Source organism: Pyrgilauda ruficollis, unplaced genomic scaffold, assembly GCF_017590135.1.
Source record: "Pyrgilauda ruficollis isolate IOZ18807 unplaced genomic scaffold, ASM1759013v1 scaffold47, whole genome shotgun sequence".
Taxonomy (NCBI): domain Eukaryota; kingdom Metazoa; phylum Chordata; class Aves; order Passeriformes; family Passeridae; genus Pyrgilauda; species Pyrgilauda ruficollis.
Genome location: NW_024526266.1, coordinates 4,748,051 through 4,768,266, shown reverse-complemented (window position 1 = coordinate 4,768,266; position 20,216 = coordinate 4,748,051). Strand labels below are relative to the sequence as shown.

Genomic DNA, 20,216 nt, shown 5'->3' with positions numbered 1-20,216 from the left:
CAACAGAAGCAGCTGCAACCAACTCAGGGAGACAATTTTAGTACCTTTCATATGATAAATTTCCTGTGGTATAAAACAAAAAACTCTAGGTATTCCAAGGCTTTTTATGTAGCAAAATCTCACAAACATCATGAATACAAGAATTTATTAGCTACAAACAGAGAGTTTTTACCCTGTGTGCCCCAAAATGCCTCCATCTGAGATGCACAGTGTTTGGCTCTGCCTGCAACTCTTTACTGACTAAATAAGGCTGACCACTCCACAAAACTGAAAAGCTGCACATATTCTCCATTTCAGTGGGTAGGTATTAATGAATAATTATCAACAGAATAAAATATGGGACAAGAATGAACTTAAAAATTCCTTGCTCTCAGGGTGTACCTGACTGGCCTCAAGTAACTAATTTTGGCAGAAGGTGAGTCTAAAAGCTGTAGTGCTCCCTCTCCTTTGAGTACCTTGACTTGCCTCAATTTTTAAAATGAATTATCAAGCTCACTTTGCACAACATGTTCCTTACTTCCAGACAGAAAGAGCTCAGATTATTTTTCAGTAATGTTTCCTCAGGTTAGACTGAGGTAGAAAAGTTACACTCAGTGCTGTTCTAAAAAATACTGACTACAAGTAAAACTTGTTGGGATAAAATTCCTTTCAAAATATTTTGACTAAGAAGTTCTGCTGAAATATTAGACCAGTAACACCTGAGAGAGCTGGACTTTGTTACACTGTCAGGAATCAGCATCTAAACCAGCAAAAAGGTAAAAAATGTCTGAAGACAACAAATGGAACTGTGTCTTTTTAAAGACCTTGTTTAAGTACAGAGCTGGACCACAGCTGGTTTGGACATTGATCTGTTCAGTAAGAGACCACCTATGACTCCTGAGAGCTGAAGTGCAGTTTGAAATCATGGATAAACACTATTTTCTTAGCTTCTCTGAAACATCAGGTCTGCCCTTTCTTCCTGCAAATGGTACTGGTGTCACAACATCACTGCCCAGCATGAACTCATCCATCAGGTGCTCCAAACCAAGTTTCCATTCTCATTCATATCACAGCTCAAGTCTTTGGAGTTCAGCACTCCAGTATTCCCCAGCTGTGGCAGCCAGACAATTTCCAACAATTACCAGACACCAAGCTGAATGTTTCAAAGAAAATAACATCCTGTCTCCTTCTAGGACCTGACAACAGCAGAGCTTACAACACATTACACAAATAAATCAGTGGAGCAGTCAAAAAAAGCTATAAAAAGAACAGGCTGAAGCTACATTCCAGTTTTGCCTTATAAAAACTGCAAATTTTGGAAGGCTTCCAATTAAAGACACTGATGAAATACCAAAATGTGCTTAAGTGTTAGCCCTGGCAAACTAGGAGCAAACAAAATTTCCGTATCTTTTCTATGGTAAAGAAACGAAATTTGGTAAAGCAGAAAAACTGAAATCTTAAAAAACCCAAAACACCAAAGACAAGTCTACTTCATTTTCAATGTGTTCAATTTTTATCCAACAAAATACTTCATCTTTATCAGCAATCAGAACAAGATGACTTCCCTTAGCACACATCAAAAAGCCCAAGTGGACTTCGTGGAAATCCTTGGAAAGTGCACACACTAATTTCCATACAGTTCCCATTTGACAGCACATCATCCCACGAGCAAAGGGAAACAAACCGAAGTCCACGGACTGCAGAAAGCTGCCTGCAGCAGAGGCAGCTCTGCAATACACTAACAAGCACTAGAAATAAACTTGACTGCATTTATATGAGAATTTGCTATTCTGTCAAAAGTCTCCTATTACCAGAACTTGAGACTCTCTGTTTTTAAGTCCCAAGATAAAATTCTGCAGAGTTGCTCCTTAACTGAAGGCAGAGGCCATTGCTGAAGCAGCCTCGATGCTTGTTGACACAGATGTGAAAGCACATTTGTGAAGGGCAGAAATCCTAATGGTAAAGCCCTGAGGGCTTTTGTAGTACAGATTATCTAAGCATGTTGGCTTTTTTCAAAGCAGAGGCTTAGAAATTCATCATGGCAATAGTATTCCACCTCATGCAAATGCACAACTTCATCCACACACTGAGGAAATGGTGGCACTGACACCATAAACCAGCAAAACAGCTGTGGGGAGCAAGCCCATCTTATCCCTACTACACATCTTAACAAGAGCAGAGTAAGTGATATTTTCTCAAAGACCAAAAGAACAAATTTGCAAGAGCTTACTCAGGCTGTGAGACTGCAGGTATCTCTGAGGTAGGTGAACTGGAAGTGTTTTCAGTGCTTGGGACTATGCTGGAGGAAGCTTCATTTACATCTACTGAAGGTGGACTCACAACTTCAGGCTGGCTTGTTTCACTTATTTCTATTGTCTGTAAAAACATTCCAGGTGAACATACATTTTTCAACACTTGAGTAAGAAAAGCATTCACACAATAACATCCTACTATATAGTTCTAACAGTTTGCATTTCTGTCAAAAATTCATTTTATTTCTTCCTAACCTAGGTGGCATTCTGTGCTACTCTGGGATAGCTGCAATACTCTTCTGTAGCCTGCAATAATCATGTAAAAATATCAGCTGGAGCAGGCCTGTGCAACACCTTCCTCAATGATGCACTCCTATAGAGACTGCCATGAGAAAAGCAGCAACCAAAAGAAACAGTTCTATTTGCGTGTTCCATTACAATCAAATTCACTGTTTTCATCCTAAAATAAATTTTAGAGAAGGCTTTTAATTTCATCACTCCAATGGAGGCCCAAAATTATTTAAAGCATATTCCATGCTGTAAGTGAACAAAGAGATAAATCACTTTTCACTTTTGAGTGTTTAGTAGTCTTGAGTCTTATTTGTTCTAGGTCTTCAGTTGTCATAAGCACACTCACAATAAGGCTTTGTAAATCTGAAAGAGCATATAACCACTGAAACAGGTCAGATTAACTCCTGCAGCAAAAGGAAATATTATTGTACAAAAATCTCTTGTCAATAGTTACATTACTCTAAGTCATCTCACTAAACATGAAGGGGTTAGAAAGTTTTAACAGATTTGAACACCCAAACCATGAAATAAATATTCTGAAGTATGTCCTATGTATGATGTCTTGTAGTCTACAAAACAAAAATATGTAATCAAATAATCTTTAACAGTTGGTTTGTAACATTTAACACCAAGCACTGACTTTACAGTATCAATGGCACAGAGCTGAAATACAACCCTTTTCCCATTTTAACAAAGGAAATGAAAGTGATAGAAGCCATGAAGGATCAAAGCTAAAATGGACTGCTATAATCACCAAGCCTGATCTACATAAAAGACCTCAGAGAAAAGACTTTTTATGTTTTATTTATAAATAGACATCCATACCTATAACATCCAATTTTAATTTATCTTGGAAAGTTTTTATTCAGTACCTCCAAATACTAAATTACTCATTATTTATGCACATGGGAAATGCAAGGTCTGTTAGCCCACACATTTTCTCTTTTACTGGAAACATGAGTCTGACAGCAACCCAGTGTACAGGTGAAACGTGAGAGATGGTTACTATGAACTTTAGATAACCAAAATGAAAGACTGAAATCCAAGAGGCATTTGAAGACTGTATGGAGACAGTGAATGAAACAAAAGCCTTGCCTGGTCAGATTTTGTCAAGTCATTGAGCAGCTCTTCCACAGAGTAACTCTGTGTGCTGGAGTCCTCAGGCTCCAGGCTGGGAGCAGCCTCTTCCCCCTGGGAGATTGAAGGGAAAACATCAGTCAGTCTGCAGCCACAGGCTCCTTGCTCAGCCAGAGCAGCTACCTCTGGGACACACTGAGCAACAGCACTTCTTTCACCAGCAGAGCATCAAGAAACTAATCGACATTAATCTTCAGAACCACTGCCCACCCGTGTTTCAAATCTCATCTGCACAAAGACTACAGCAAGTTAAAATGATTCAGTTAAATCTTCCCAGAAAAGACCATTAGCACCACTGTCTTAAGTAATTCCCTTTGTTTGCTAACGAGTTCCTCATTCTACTACAACTTCCCATGTTGACAAACCCTTCCCTATCTCCCTGCTGCCCAAAAGAGGAGAAAAAGAAAATTCTAAGCTGATTTGCATCAGACAACCATTAGAAAATAACACGTGGCACATTTCAGTTGTAGCAGTCTTATCAGCAGAACTACAGTAATTACACAAATCTGCCAGAACCTTGTAAAGCAACCTTTTCTTCTACAGCCAAAAATTCACCATCAAGTGCAGTGAATTCACAAAATAAAAAGTATCAGCACTTGAGGGGAAAAAACTTTTAAATGCACCAGACTAAAACTAGCACAAATTTACACTTGCCCTTCAAACTTTAAGTCATGACTACAAAATATGCAAGCTGGTTTTGAGCAATACTTTAAAATACAGCAAGAAATGTGGTAGAAATTTATACCAATTTTGTTTTCTACGGGCTATCTAAAATCCTGTGGCTGAATACTGCAGGTGTCAGTGTTCAGACCCAAAATGGGCTGCTGTCCTATACAACACTACATGATATTAATTCGAGAGAATTAAGACATCCACTGAAGTGCAGGAGCTACAAATCTGAGCTGACAAACCTTAGAGACAACTGAGCAACATCTCCCCCCAAATACTATTAACTCACATCCCAGTCCCTAAGATGAAATAGCATCAATGGCTGATTTAAGGCAAGCTCATCAAGGGCTGCAGAACTGCTCCTCTGGAGCAGGACAGCTCCAGCAGTCTAATTAGGAGAAACAGACACTTGCTTAAATTTGTCATCCACCCAAGAGATTTTCTTTAATGAGTGAAAACCAGAGTCTAACATTAGTTTTCACATCTTTGGGTTTAAGTTCAGAAATCTGCTTACCTATGCATCCACATTAACAGAATGAAAGGAAGAATGTTGCAGAGTAGGAAATCATTTACCAGTGGCTTCCCAGTCTCAAAGTTTACTTAATCTTTCCAGTATTATTGCATCAGACATTAAATTCAAGCAGAACTTCTTAGGCAGCCAGAAGAACAGGAATGCTATTTGGCTGCACAAGCTGGCAAAAAAATAGAGCTACCCTAGTTGGTGCAATGCTCGAGAAACCTACAATATTTAAAGGGATTTTTTATGGTCAGGCAGCTCTCCACTTGAGCCAGCTAGAATGCTTCACAGACATTTTCTAAGTTTATTGTGGCATATAAAAGCTTTTTTGGAACGAGGACTGTGATTAACACTACTACAGATTGCTGGAGGAAATAGGAAAACCAACATCTCAATACTACCCATGTTTAGAATAGGACTGATTCTGCACCCGAGTAAATAAATAAATGAATGAAATTACCATGATTTTCTGACTAACCAGCTTGGGAACTCACTATGCAATGCAAGATGCAGAAACTTGCCATGAGTTAATCAGGGTGGGACAATTACACTCAATTAACCCAAAGTGCTGAGTAAAGCAAAAATGAAAGGGACCACAGCTAATTTATTATACCTTTCAGAAAGACATTTTAGCCTTCTTAATTTTTATTGAACAGAAGGAATGCAAAGTGATAAATACTGACTTGAACAAATTAATCTTAAATCTCCTCTTTAGGATAACAATCACCTGTACACAGTTCTTAATATAACACAGATGGAAGTGGCATAACGTGGCCTAGACTTACCCAGCCCATCACCTCCTATTGTGGCTCTACAGAGTCCCACACTTCCCCTGATGCCCACTTCTAACATCAAAAAAAAAACAAAAAACCATCAGTAGCTTTACTATTCGTTCCTTCTCTTGCCCCAAAGTATCCACCTGAATTGTTGCATGACTGCAAGTAAAGGAGAATAAAAATTTGGGAAGATATCACAGCTCAAAGAACAACTGAGTAGATCAAACATGCTGGCCAAGACTCTTATGAAGAATTTTATTTTACAATTTAATATTTAGTCAGAGTGAGTAATTAGCATGATGTATCCAGCATACCTTTTCCTGGACATTGTCATCCTCACTGGCCAGGGCACAAGCATCACCTGAAGCATACTGCACCGCCGACGAGACAGTGTCTTTACAAAAGACATTCCAAACAGGAAGCCTAGAAAAAAAGTCAAAAAGCTTTATTTAATATGAAATTTTAGAATTCCCTCAGCATTGTCTTCCTCAATCTTCTTCAGCTGTTCCCATAAGGCACCTAATAAATACATGTACAGTTCATGGATACTCATTCATAAAATCCATTTCAGGATTTACTAGAAGAAGTTAGCAACAGAAAACACCACAAATGTACTACCTCCAAAAGAAAAAATTATCACCAAACCAGATCCTGGAGTGTTACCACATCAAAAAGTGAAAGCTGACACAAATTAGCTAAGTTACAGCAAGTTAGGAACAACTTGAATCAACATCCTTTGTCATAAAGCAATGAGATACTTTTAGCAATCATTATTACTAAGCAAAAACTTCAGTCACAGACCAAAAAGCAAAATCTCCTTAATCACAGAGCCTACCTGAGAAGGTTTCATACAGTCAACATCACCAAGCACATTTAAGAAAATTAGAGAAAATAAGTACACTAAAGAAAAGCCCCAGGCAAAACCTCCCATGAGATTTGTTTTGTACTTTTTTTCCAACAGCTTTAGTTGTCAGCAGAAATGGATTTATTTCTGCAGAAGAGCAGCCAATCCCCTCTACAAACACTTGTACTAGAAGGCATCTTTTCTTTCTTATCAGACATGGTCCCTTCACATAGGGAGCATCTGCACAGTGAACTATCAGGCTTGGAGGCCCAAAGGTTTTCATGCTGATTTCAACCAAGGCCAGCAGAACATGAAGCAAACTGGGCTTCTATGGAGTCTTCAACAAAGCTTCAACTTTAAATACAAACATTTTCCATTCAGGAAATGCTGTTTACATAACAATCAGGTGATTGGAATGACCTCCTGTGAACAAACACAAACATCACCCTGCACCCTGAAAACCAGAGCCACCTTCTCCTCAGAGGAGAGACGGGGCTATAGCGCAGAAAAATCTGCATGCAGCAACCTTCTGACAAGGTTCAAACCTTCGTTTTGAGAAATTAAACAGCCTTAAAACAGCCCTAACATTAATCAGAACGGTAAGAGTATTACGAGGCCATTATTCACTTACACAACTGGGATCACTACTGCTTGGAATTTCAATTATCAGCTTTCTTCAAACTTGAAGATCAACTTTACTGGGAAGTCTATGCAGTGGACTCCTCCACTAAGAAGGAATCCATGAAACAACAGATCACAGACAAGTACTAAAATTTTAAGTTTCAAGCATATATATATAGAAACATCTATAAATATATATATATTTTCAGTGTCTCTCTTCACAGAGACACTGAAACTTCACAGTGCACAAGGAACTTGTGGGATCTGACATAGTATTATGGAGATGAGCAAGTAAGGTGCTCCACCTCTGTCTCAGCCCCAAAGCACCTCAGTGCTCTTTCTCTTCTCTTTGAGGTAACATCTTTCCTCTATACTAAATGAAAGCCTTCAAGTCAGGCAGAAGCAGCTGCAGTTAGTGGAAAACAAAGAACTGAACGTAAGGTATGAAAATAGTAATAACCACACATTGTAGCAGGGACAAAGTCTCACATCTCAGATGAGAATTAGGCATAAGCTTCTCACACATCTTAAATTCCCATCCCATCATGTAGTTACCTGTTTGTATTGAGTTTTTCATCAAACCTCTGTCCTCTATGCACAGGAGGCTCATTTCAGAGCATGAATGAAATGTTACCAGATTTCTATGGCCTCATTACCTCTTGGAAAAATTAGTTATGCAAACACTTTGAGTCATTTATATTTCTGAAAAGGGGTTTCAATCATTTCATGGTGAAATTCTCATGTTCTTAACTCCAGTACCTCTCTTTAGAAATGTAAGGACTCCCTGGTCCTTATATTTCATTTTCATAAAAATACACCAGAAACATCAAATATTATAGAGCATCATCCCACTCCTTCATTACACAGGCATTTGTTTCCCATTTCACTTCCACTCTGGGGGGCACCTCGGGTGAGCTGCACAGAACAGCAGTAACTCCTTGGGGGCAGAAAAGGAAAGATTTCAATGCTTGTGAATTGGCATTTTAAAACACAAACGTCTACCCTCACAATGCATGAATAACTGCTTTAGCACAAAAAGCACAGAAAGCATGTATTTCTTGCCTTAATCTATTGAGAGATTTCATGCAAGAAGTCAGGCTTTATCAGGTCACAAATACAGCTTTTAGAAGAATGCAGATTGGCAGCTGAGTTTTAAGCTACTCTGACACAGTATGTGTCCAATGTCTGTCTTACTTATTTTCCAAAATTCTTCTTGGTCTACTCCCCAACTCCAACAAGATGCCTCAAGTCTCCCAAAAGCCCTCCAAGCTAGGGAGGGGCCTGAGCACTCATTTTGTGTGTGTGTGTGCATACACCCACAGGAAAACCTGATCCCTCCTGCAGCAGAGCACGTCCTGTGAGACAGGATGCATCACTCAACTACTGCCAGCAAACTCTGACAGAGCACACAGAACACAAACCCATGAGGGACCAGCCAGTCTGGGAGAAATCAAGCTAATAACCTTATCAACACCACTAGCAGTAGTTTTTTTCTTCTGACTTCTAATATTTTTCATATTAATTCAACAGGCTTCTTTAGCTGAAAGGATAGAGCTCACCATAAAGATAAATTCCAAATGGCACAGCACCTCTGTTAACCATTAAAAAAGAAAAACCAACAAAGAAACCAAGTGTTAATTTACAGAGAGCAAAATTCCCCTTGAGTTTAACTGACTTGCAGTGTACACCCAGTGGAAGTACAGCAGTTTCTGCACATACTAATCTATCTTTGCCTGCCTTGTGACCCAGGAGTGGGATTTGAATGCTGACTCAGAACCGAGCAGACCTAATGCCCAAATGAGATCAGTCCCCACAGACACTGCCTCAGGTATGAGGCAGATCTTCAAATGAAGAGATTGTTCCAAACACATAACCCACAGCTGCTGACTTACATGGACACTGAAGTTTTCAATAGCTCCATTTTTGTAAGCATGACTCAAAACACCACCTGCTATTAAATCTCATCAAGAACAAAGGAACTTAAGCATGACACTTTGTCCTATCATTAATGCACTTTAAAAGCTATTTTCTCTAATAACATCACGAACTTTCCAGTTTAATGTGCACAAACCCAAAAGCAAAGGCTACAAGCTCAGACAGAGCAGCAGGGGTGGGTGGGGGAATCTTTACTCTTCTCAGGGCAGGCTCATACTGTGGTTGCCCACTGAAGCAGAAACGTTGCCCAGCCCTATCTGGATGGTTCACTACACTCACTGCTACACAAATTGGCCATGCTCTGCTGATGAACGTTCTGCTTTTGAAAAGGAACACACTGAAATTGAGAAGTGCAGGTGGTTTTGAAATTGCAGTGTAGGTTTCATGTGAAAGACCATCCACTCCTGATCTGGCTGAAACTCTTCAAGTAACTGTGACGAAGGCTGCAGAAAACTATCGGAGATAGTGAAGCTATGGATAACTGTTCTGACAGGCATAAAAATCAAGCAGAAAACAAACAACTGGTAAGAAAAATTAATCATACAACTTATAGCTAAAAAAAACCCAAAATATGAAGGTAAGAGGAGTTTTTCCACAATTCGATCAGAGAGAAACAGCTTAGGCTTTCCTTTCCCAAGACTTCATACAACACTGACACACAGCTTCAGTTCAAACACATCTGTCCTCAAAATGATTAATTTCATAAATTCTCCCAAAACAAGACCTACTTCTGAACACTGGAGAGCGAAGCAGTTCAGAACAGTTTACATTTGGCACCTGCAAGACAGAAGAATTTGAAGCAAAGGGAAAAAAAAAGGAATTTACCACCAGGGCACCAATTCCAAGCCCTCCCTCCAGGGTAACCACTGACAGACCCCAGAGGGCTGTGTTACCAACACTGCAGATGTGCCAGGGCACAACAGCTAAGAGGGGAAACAAGATGCCACTGTCCCTGCCAGGTGACAATTCCCTACTCAAAACATTCAGGGATCACTTCAGATAGGCCTGTGCAAGAGGAGGGGTTGGAGCCAGCAGAGCAGGCCTGTGAGTGGAGAAGAGGCACCTGTTTGCTGAAGATCACCTTCTTCATTACAGAATAATTGACTTCAGATTAACGAGCCTGAAACGATAAAAGCTGTGAAGGGGCAAGGAAGGCAGCAAAACGCCTTTTGCCATGAACAAGTCCTACAGGTCTGTGACTGCTTTCACAGCTAACTGACAAAGAGAAAAAAGGCTCTGCAGGAATGAGGAGCTCAGCAGATCCACAACCAAACCCTGCAGTCAGCAGCAACCTGCCTCGCAGCCACTGGCAACGCAGGAAAAACAGCAAAGGCAGGGAACCCTCCTCTCTCCCCAGCAACTTCATGGAATCAATCTTTCTCTCCCAACAGTTCAGCCAGGGGGACTGGTATTTGAGAGCCTGCAGAATAAAGTAAATGTCACGGAAAATGAAGACCAGAACATTATTTCAATCAATGACAGGGGAAAAGCCACTTGCAAGACACTGAACTGCTGCAGCACAACCTCCCCAGACACAACACTCACTTCTGCACATACAGTGGAAATACGTCTTGATAAATACAAAGAAGAATCATTAATCTTCTTCAATACAAGTAAGAAAACCCCAACAAAACAAAGAAAAAAACACCATTCATTTAGAAGCCATTACCACAGAAGAGCAGCATGTGTAACTAAGACAATTTTGAAAGTTATGATGGACCTTTAAGGGAGGAAAAAGCTGAAAATTAAAACTACAGGTCTAGACTAAGCATCACTGCTATCACCTCATTTCCTACTACTAACTTGACTCTCATGCTCCAAAAAACTCAAGCCCTAAACAGCTGAAATTGGAGCTTTTTTTGCAAATCCTTTACCAATCTGTGGTATTTTGCAATTAAGTTTTTAATAGCTTACCCACACTTTGCAAAGAATGTGCTCTCCAAACAGTTATTTCACTTATTCAGAGGAGCCAAACACAAAGATACTTCTGACCATACTGAATTTCATAGCTGCATACAATGAGATTCCAACCTCTGGTTTAAAATAGGGCTTTCAGCATTTTAAATACCATCAGCATGCAAAGCTTGCAAGAGGAGGTTTCAGGAGCACCAGACACTTTATCAGATTGAACTGATTTACTGCATCCCCCCTTCAGCCACACAGGAATCTGCACCCTCTGCTCTGATCTGGAGATTGTGGAGACATTCCAGTAAGTCCTGAGGGGGGGAAGAACGCTCTGAGCCAAGGAATGCTCAGATATCCAACCCAAGAAGACACAAGGGAACACAATATTTGTTCTTGACTGTCCACTGTTGTCCCAGGTTAAACAACAGAAACCAACTTCATTCCTTGTTTGCAGTGCTCCCAGGGTTATTCCCATTCTCTCCTGGAAAAGGCTGCTGAGATAACAGCACCTTCACAGGACTCTCTGACCACAACAGCCTTCATTAAATGCAGGTTCCAATGTAACACCGAAACAAACACAGACCTCTTCTTCCTTGAGAGGAGTATCCAGGTGCCCTACTTCAGGCACTAAAAGCAGGGCAGAAGTCACAACCCCCTCTGGAAGCACCCAAAGGAACAGGCAGTTCCTGGTGTTCTTGGAAACAGACTTCTGCAATACTGAAGGAGGATTGCAGCGTATCAGAAGCTCCCTGCATTCTCAAACTCTAATTATTTTCTCTGATGCAAGAGTTTGGGGAAGAGCACCCACTTCAGAAAAAAAAAGAACACAAAAAAAAAACCCCACCAAAAAAACAAACAAACAAACAACAAGAAAAACCAAACCACACCAAAAAACCTGACAGGAACCACAAAGACTACAGGAAAACAGTACAGCCATGCACTGTGAGTAAACTTTAAGGCTTTTGGAGTCTGTAGAAATGTCTGACTGACACACTTCTCAAGACTTCCCTCATTGCTTAAATTCATGAGGTTGCCCACACAGGCACAGCAACAGCAGTGTCAAGTGGCAGCTGCTCTGCCCCAGCTCATGCTAAAAACCCACCCCGAGCACAACGCAGCTCAGCAGAGGGCCAAGGAGGGGGATGTCACTGCAAGTGTGGCAATGTGAATTTCAGCCTAGATCACTGTAAAGCTGCTATCACCTGACTCCCAGACACGTATGATGTATTTTTAATTGGCTTCTTATCTGTAAAGGACTTCAGCGTTATCTTGATTGCCATTTCAAAACCCAGCCAAGCCAAGTCATTGCCATTCCTGTGTGCACCTGAGCCCATTTTTGAACTGCTGGAACCTTGTACTAATATTCCAATGCAGTTTGTCATTCACATCAACATTTTCACTCACCCAAGCTGTGGGACCAGTCTGTCTGTTATACCAGCACAGTATTTCCAGCAAGAATTAAGAAAGTTTTTAGAGTTACAGTTCTAGGTTAACCTGTTCTTGGCTAAAATTTTTCATGCACATCCTCTCCAGGCTGCAGCACCTCCAGAGTGAACTTTAAAAGACACTACATGTCCTCCCTTTGAAAGAGGCACAGAACTTCCCAAAAGCTGGATCAGTAATGAAAACTAAAGACAAGAAAAAAACGACTGTACAAGACTCACAGTAAGAACATCAAAGTGAAAAACAACTAATAGCAGGCTAGAGAAAGACATTTCAGAAATGTTTCAAATTAAATCCTCAAGGGAGGCACATTTCACTGCAACAGGCAAGGTCTCCTACACCAACACAGACACCTCGTGATGGGGTAGAGGCCACTTCAGTACACCATTTGCATAACAAACAAACTAACTTGAAGTTTCTAGGACAAATCTTTCAGAAGATACTGCATGAAAGCAGCTCACTGATTTTCAAATCATTTTAGGAGGTAAAATATTCAATAATTGATTGAGGCAAGCACTTGTTTTGCATCAGACACCAGGGCCCCTGCTTGCACACAGCACCTTCGATGTGAGCAGGCTGAAGCTGGGCAGATGCAATTTTCATTTGCAGGAGTCCAAGAGTTCCAGTGCAGCTTTTGTCCCAACCTTAACCACAGAGCAAAGACCCTTCCAAACAGGATACTCCATACCTAGGAACATTACTTTCCATTCTGAAAACAGATGCTTGGAACAACAGTTCTGATTGTATCAGTGCTCAAATAATTTCATTTCTTCCTGCTATAAAATGCACATGCACGGTGTTTATTTTAGTATCAGCCTTCTGAAGAGATTTAAGCACTCCAGAGGAGAATCAGCAGATAAAATTCTGAGCCCCACTACAGGCCAGTTATTCTTGTAGTCCTACCCAGATCATGAGGGCACTCATGGAAAAAAAAAGGGGATTCAGTGGTAAGGGGCACACGGGAACACAAACCTCTCACTCTCCAGCTCTACCACTCACACCTTTGTGCAATTAACAGAGGTGAGCTCTAGGTGTGAGCCACACGTCAATAATGAGGCAAACAAACGTTCCATCAGCAAAAGCTCCACTGTGAGATCCCTGGTGTGATTTGCACAGCTCTCACCTGTGCAGCAGCAGCACACAGTGAACCCGGTGGTGTTAGCACGGTGCCAGCACTGGCGTTTTCAGAGCTCCTCCTGTGTTACAGCTTTCAACATGCACACCTTCCAAACCAGACAGGACTGAAAATGCAAACCCAAACTAGAAAGATCTTCTCTCATTAAAATCCACAGGAATCCACACATGAATAGGTGTGAATAAAAACCAGTATTCCTTTCCACTGTACTTGGTAAGCCCGGCTTCATTCCTGGCTGTGCCACTGACCCAACCTGACCTTTACAGTTCTCAGGGTACGCTCTCGTGCTGGATTTCAGTCAGGAGCTCCTAGGCCAGGGGTTTGCCACCAAAACCAGCACATCTTGCAGCTAAATCACTTTGACACAAGGCATTTCCTGATGCAGAATACTCACAGAGTAACAAGTGAAGGATCCTGAATTGTACACGCACTGACCCCCATCCTCCTTTTACTCACAGCTGTAAACCCTAGCAGCAGAGTTAATAAAAGCTAAGTAGGTCAGGATATGGCAGTGAACTTTCTGGGATAGAAAGACACATTACTTGGATTTCTTTATTAAACTCCCAATTAACACTTTGGAAGTGCAGCTTATGGCAGGCAAAAGCTGATGTCAGAATAATTTATACAGGTCACTCTTCAAACAGCCATCACAGCTGGTCTCACTTCAGATAGTCCTGGCATCCTACAAGCTTCTAAACCTACTCCACTCACTCAGCTCTGGACAGTGGCAAATTACACAGCACTGCAAGTTTTAAATGTATTTTTTATCTTATGATCATGCACACAAAGGGATTAACTGGAGCACTAAGGAGGTCTCTGAATTCAGGACAACAGCAGACATTTGTCACGCACAGTGGAGGCCCCAAACTGCACAGATGCCCATTATTTTTGGAGCACTACATTCCTGAGCCATACCTCCAGCAGAAGTATTTCCCCAAAGCCATCCTGCTCTTTTGAAACTCGGAACAATCCTCTTGGCTCAGGGCTGTCAGAGCTGTGGCTGGCTGAGCTTCAGAAAGCCTCAGGTACTGATAACTGATCCAAAGAGCATCACATTCCCTTTACTGAAAAGGCTAACAAACCCCTACTCATTCTTCTGCTTTTTTCTGCAGAACACTGTCCTAAAACACTGCCACATTTTTAATGCCCAGGATGACACCTTCCAGTTCAAGTCCAAATGAATTATTTTCCCCCACCTGATCTTTCCTAATCAGTACTTCCCCACTGAACCAACTTTCTTGGGTGAGCTTGAAAATGCATCATGAGAGATTCTGAAAATCCCTATTTTAAGCTTAGTTTCAAGGCAAGAAGCAACAGCTACTGAGAAAGAAAACAAAGCCAGGTTAAAAAAAAAAAAAAAAAAGGGCAAGAAGTCCAAACAGCCCCGAGTGTTCTTTGAGCAGTTGTTTTGTCTCATGGGTTTTTCCCTGACTTTTGGGGGTTCCATTCAATCATCTGTTGACCACCAGTTACACCTACAAGGAAAAATTTCTCTCCTACTAGCACAAAGTGCTTTGAAAATTACATCTCAAAACAATTAAATTTAAAAAGCCAAAATTTATAACACACATCCTCCTATTTGCTATTTGAAGTTTCTTAACTGCTGAAGTGAACAAAACTGATTTTCTTTTAAAAAGTTAAATAAATCACAACTATCAGCTTGCAAAGTCCACCAACAACACACGAACCAAGAGACTTCAAGACTTTTTCTCATTACAACTCTGACATGGCTACTGAAATTAATGCAGGTCCCAAAGCCATCCTGCAGCCAGGATTTCAAGCTCTCTAATGTGAATTCATGTTTGCACAGCAGACTGGGAAACTGGAGTTGCATCCCTCAACATTTAAATTAATCCACTGGCTCCTGCCCAAAAGCAGCCAGTGAGCAGGCTGCTTTTCTCAACTCTGAAAAAGAGTTTTGCATTGGGGCACTCCAATGCAGGCTCTGAGATCAGTTAAGACACTGCCTGAAAGAGCAATCCCTTTTGAAGGGTAACAAAAAGAGCAGCTCCAGCCTCCTAACCACACCAAAGAAGAACACAGAAGTTGTCAGAGACTTCCAGAACAAATACATTACTCCAACCAGACAGCTGAACACGACATTCCTTCTTTAATATGGAATTATCCTGAAAAAAAAACCTGAACTTTTTTCACTAAATCAAGTCCTGGTGAAAGAGACTAAGAACACATCAACAAAGAAAACAACCTGCTCAGCTACTGATCATTAAGCTAAAAACCCCTTCCACTAACAAATTACCTGGAGGCAGGAACAGATGATCAGCCCTCAAGGCACCCTAACCAAGAACTGTTTTCCCAATAGGAATCTTAGCTATACAAATAAAACCTGCTGCCAGAACTTCACTGTCCAAGGAGTAAAAGCAAAGCTGTCTGGAGACAGCTCATGAGGCTCACAGCTCACCTGATCAAACCCACATGGCCAGGAAGGTTTTTTTGTTTTAAATTTTGCTAAGTGTAAACACAGCAACTGAGTTTTCAAGCCCTTTTTAGATGTGCTTTTGTTTCCAAACCCCAAAATGTGATGACATGAACCAAAGCTGCCTCAGGACTGTCCAAACACAGTAACACAAGCACCAGGAGCAGATTGGCAACTGATTGTGTAAAACAGAGGTGCCTGGGCTCCCACTCTTCACCCCACTGTGAGACAAGCCAGAGCTTCAGGATGATTTCTTTTTTTAAGCAGACTATCTGAACAATCTACAGGAACTGTGCTGTAGTAATACACCAGAGTGTGGCTGTTCCATTTGCAATATTTGCAGTTTGCAGTTCAAGCTGGCTATCAGTTCTCAAACAGTGACTCACCAAGTTCAAAGAGGGCCAAAGTTTCAGAAGGTTGGAACTTACCATACAGAAATACATTCTACTAATATTTGTATTCTGTTAAATGTCATCTCTTAAAGGAAGTTTGAGAAGAAAGCAAACGGGATGCTGGAACAAAGTACAGTTCAGGTAATCACTATAAAAAAAGCTGTCAAAGGCATAATCGATGCAAAAATAAGAGGGTTCATTTGGTTTAACTTAACACTAATCCTGACAGACTCAGAGAAAGGGTTTCAAGAATAAGGCACCGTGATCTTCCAGAGGAGAGTGCAAGAGCTCGCCTGAAACTGAAAACGCAAGGATGCCTCCGGTAAAAGCACAGAGACAACAACACACACGTAACTCTGACCCTCGGTGTGCGGGGTCAGCCCTCACCTGACACCGCCGGGTGACTGCTGCCGCTCCTGGCAGCGGGAATCGCCCTCCCGAGCTGTCACCTTCCCGGGCTGTCCCCTCACGGAGCACAACCCGGGCAGCGCCTCACCTTCCCGGGCTGCCCAGGGAGGCCCTGGACTTCCCAAACCGCACCCGGGCGCGCTCCAGTGCCGCCTGCCGCAGGTGCCCCATGTGCCCGGGCTGGGGGCTGCACCGGACCGTCTCCACAGCTCCCCTCCGACCCTCCCGGCCCCGTGACTGCCCCACCTCCCGCCCCCCCGGCTCTCCGCAGCCCGCCCAGGGAGCGCTCCCCGGCGCGGCGGCGGCGGCGGGGCTGAGAGGCCGGCACTCACCAGAGCAGGGCGCAGAGCAGGAGGCAGGAGCCCAGCGCCAGGGGCCGGCGGGGCGGCTCCCTCATCGTCTCCCCCGTCTGGCTGGCGCGGCCGGGCCGAGGCGGCGCATCCTCCTGCGGGCGGCTGAGGGGGATCGGCCGTTGGTGCGCGCGGCCCCTCCCCGCGCGCGCGGCCGTTACTGCCCGCCGGGCCGGGCCCCCCGCCCCGCCCCTTCCACCGCCTCACGCGCTGAGCTGGAAGGATGCGCGTCACCCGCTCCGCGCCGCCAGCCAATGGGCTGAGCGCCCCGCGGGCTGGCCCCGCCTCCCCGCCCCGCCGATTGGGCAGCGGGCTCGCTTCTCCCCGCCCCTCCAAGGACCCCGCTCTGTGAGGTGTCTGAGACAAACAAGCCGTTAAAGGGAAATCGCCACAGTGATAAACCGTGGCTGGCCGCCAAACCACCGGCCGCGAGGTGCCTGAGGCGCGCCGCTGCCTCCGTTCCCAGGGGCATTTCAAGCACCGGCGCGCTCACGTGACATCTCCTAATTATTTCTTTTTTATTTTGATCAGGCTTCCCTGCAGGCTGCCGAGCGCTGAGGCCCGCAGAGGGAAAGCCGCGCGGGGGCTGGCGGGAGTTGTAGTTCCGGGCTGGATAGGGCCGAAGCGCGGGTCTCCGGCCGCCATTTTCCGTCGCCCTGAGGGGCCCGTGAGGGGCAGCGGGGCCCGGCTCCACCCCGGGCTCGTGGGCGCGCCCGAGACGTGTCAGCGAACATTTACATCCATCGTGTGAGCGGGGCCGAGCAGGGAGCGCTCCTGGGAGACGCTCAGGGAGTCCAGGCCAGGCAGCATGTGGGACAGAAGCGAGGAGCCTCCCCCGGCACTGGGCCGGCAGAAGAACGCACCGGTTGTTACCAAAACACGAGGCGTTCTGTGGGTAACCCGGCCCAAACCTGCCCCTCTGCAGCGCTGGTCTGCACCCTGAGGCAGGAAAACCTTCCCTGCGGCTCGCTGCTGCCGAAAGCACCGGCGGGATCGGGGTGAGGGCAGCGGGGGGAGCAGCACGGCCCGGCCCGGCCCCGGGAGCGCCGCAGGTGCAGGCGGGTGAGTCAGGAGGAGGCCACGCTGGAAACGTGCACATGTCAGGACTCTGGCCGAGGAAGGGCAGCTCAGCCCGCAGGGAGGGGGTGAATCACGGCCATGCCGGCAGCAGCAGGTCACAGCTGCTGTTTTCCCCAGAGCAGCTCCAGCCTCATGACCCGGCCCTTACGGAGCTGTGGGATGGCGTGACTGGAGTCAGACAGTTCTTTCCCTGATTTTTCCCTGTAACTTTGTACCTTCGTTAACACCTGGCACTCTGTGCCCCTCTGGAATTCCCGGAGGGGCGGGAGCAGCGCAGTCCCAGCCGCTGCTGTCTGAACCGGGCCGGGAGCGCCTCTCCCCGCCAGGCCGGCGGTGCCTCGGGGCATTTGCCCATCCCAACAGCACAGCCTCGGCCACAAAGTACGTGTTGGGCATGGCCACGGCCAGAGCATCCATCCATGAAGCGCTGGAAATTCAAACACCTGCTGATGTGGCTGCTGGAAGAGCTGGTGAACATTCATTAACCTGTTGCTGAGCACTACCAGCCAGAGCTCTTGGCCTCAGTGCTGCCACGGGCGATGGCTGGGCCTCTCTCCTTTCCAGGGACAGGAATTCCTGCAGCCTCCCCGAGCACTGGAGAAGGCTCTGAAGCCGCACTGGCTCAGCCCATGGGGCTGCTCCCTCCTGGCACAGCTCCCCCACGCCGTGATCCTGTCAGGAGTAAGCACAGCTTAGACCAAACGCAGCCAAAGAGCTGTCACGGGGGACACATCATTTCAGGGGAAGTGTTGCAGTGCTGGGATCCTGGAGGAAAAGCCCCTTTGAGTCAGTGCCCGAGCAGAGCCTGGATCAGCCAGGCAGGGTCTTGATGTCCCCACCTCTGCCATACCCGCATACCAGTGCTTGCTAAGCTTGTTTACCAACCACTGATGAGCAATTCAAGAGTTAAAAAATGACAGATTACCCAATCTCCTAAGCAGAGCCCCTAATTAACCCAAAACCCAGTGGCCTGTGGGGTTACCAGGGAGCAAATATTAGTATGGAATTCTCAAAAAGTGCTGCATGTTTGTACCAGGGTTTTTTTTGCTTGCTCGTGGTCAAATTTCTCATGGAAAACCCCAGGAGGAGGCGAGCTGGTGCAGTTCCTGTGACATCCTGGGGCTGAATTTGAGCTCACCCTGCATCCCCCAGGCAGGGAACTCTGCTGACCAGGAATAAAACCTGGGCTGTGGTGCTTGGCACCCCGGGTGGGGAAAGCTGGGGGAGGCCAGCCAAGGGACCCCTTAGAAGCAGCAGGAAAGAGGAGGTGGTGCTGTTCTACTGCACAGTGATGGGGCAGTGCTTGTCCATTGCACCCCAGCATTCCAACAGGCCTGGCTGTAGAGTATCCCCCAGAGATTTGGGCATTTTAGGACTGACTGCTGGAGAGACACCTGATCCCGGGGTGCACCCTGGGCCTTTCAGCACTTTGCAGCATTTGTTTGCTGCAGTGGCAAAGCCTTCTCTGCCATTCATCCCTATCTGCTCTTTACAAAGGCTTCTTGTTTTCCCAAGTGTTGCAGCCTGCCTAGGGTTAATTACCGTGGTTAGGGTTAATGAACGTGGGCTGGCGCCGGGCAGCCTTGGCACGCCGGGACACGGTGACACCCGGCTGGGGCTGCCTGACCCGGTGCAGAGAGCCACTGCTCGGCTCTGCAGCCAGCAGCCCCAGCCCTGCCCCAAGGAGCCCGGAGTCCTGGCACAGGTGGCACAGTGCCACGGCTCCCAAAGCAGCATGGAGCCAGGAGCGCCTGTGACAGCCCCTCGGGCAGCTCTTGCAGGGCACAGCCAGGGCCAGGGCTCCTCCACCTGGCTCTGAGCCCCTGCAGTAGTGGGGACTTAGTGGGGTTTTAGTTCAAAACCTGGAAGTCAAAACTTCATGTGTGATGAAGAAAATTGAGGTGGGAATGCCACTTTTGAAAATGTTTCTATTTCCATTTCTCATTTCGTGTGGCTAAATTTTAACTTTGCCTAGAAATAGGAAATAAAATGATTGCTGGGGATGCCCAGGCAGGGTTCAGCTGCAGCATCTCCTGGCCCTGCTGCAG

At 44.9% G+C, this 20,216-nt stretch overlaps 1 protein-coding gene across 3 annotated transcripts in view; it reads right to left on the bottom strand.

The window, feature by feature from the left end:
- The window catches only part of SUCO (SUN domain containing ossification factor), a 40,357-nt gene extending 23,065 nt beyond the window's left edge, over window positions 1-17,292 (bottom strand). For all 3 annotated transcript variants that reach the window (XM_041478990.1, XM_041478991.1, XM_041478992.1), the window contains exons 1-4: window positions 17,071-17,292; window positions 5,936-6,044; window positions 3,618-3,713; window positions 2,210-2,355 (exon numbers count right to left, since the gene is read on the bottom strand). In XM_041478990.1, the coding sequence (XP_041334924.1) occupies window positions 2,210-2,355; window positions 3,618-3,713; window positions 5,936-6,044; window positions 17,071-17,135 (416 nt within the window). In that variant the 5' untranslated portion in view covers window positions 17,136-17,292. The remainder of the gene's footprint in view (window positions 1-2,209; window positions 2,356-3,617; window positions 3,714-5,935; window positions 6,045-17,070) is intronic.
- Window positions 17,293-20,216: the final 2,924 nt, after the last annotated feature.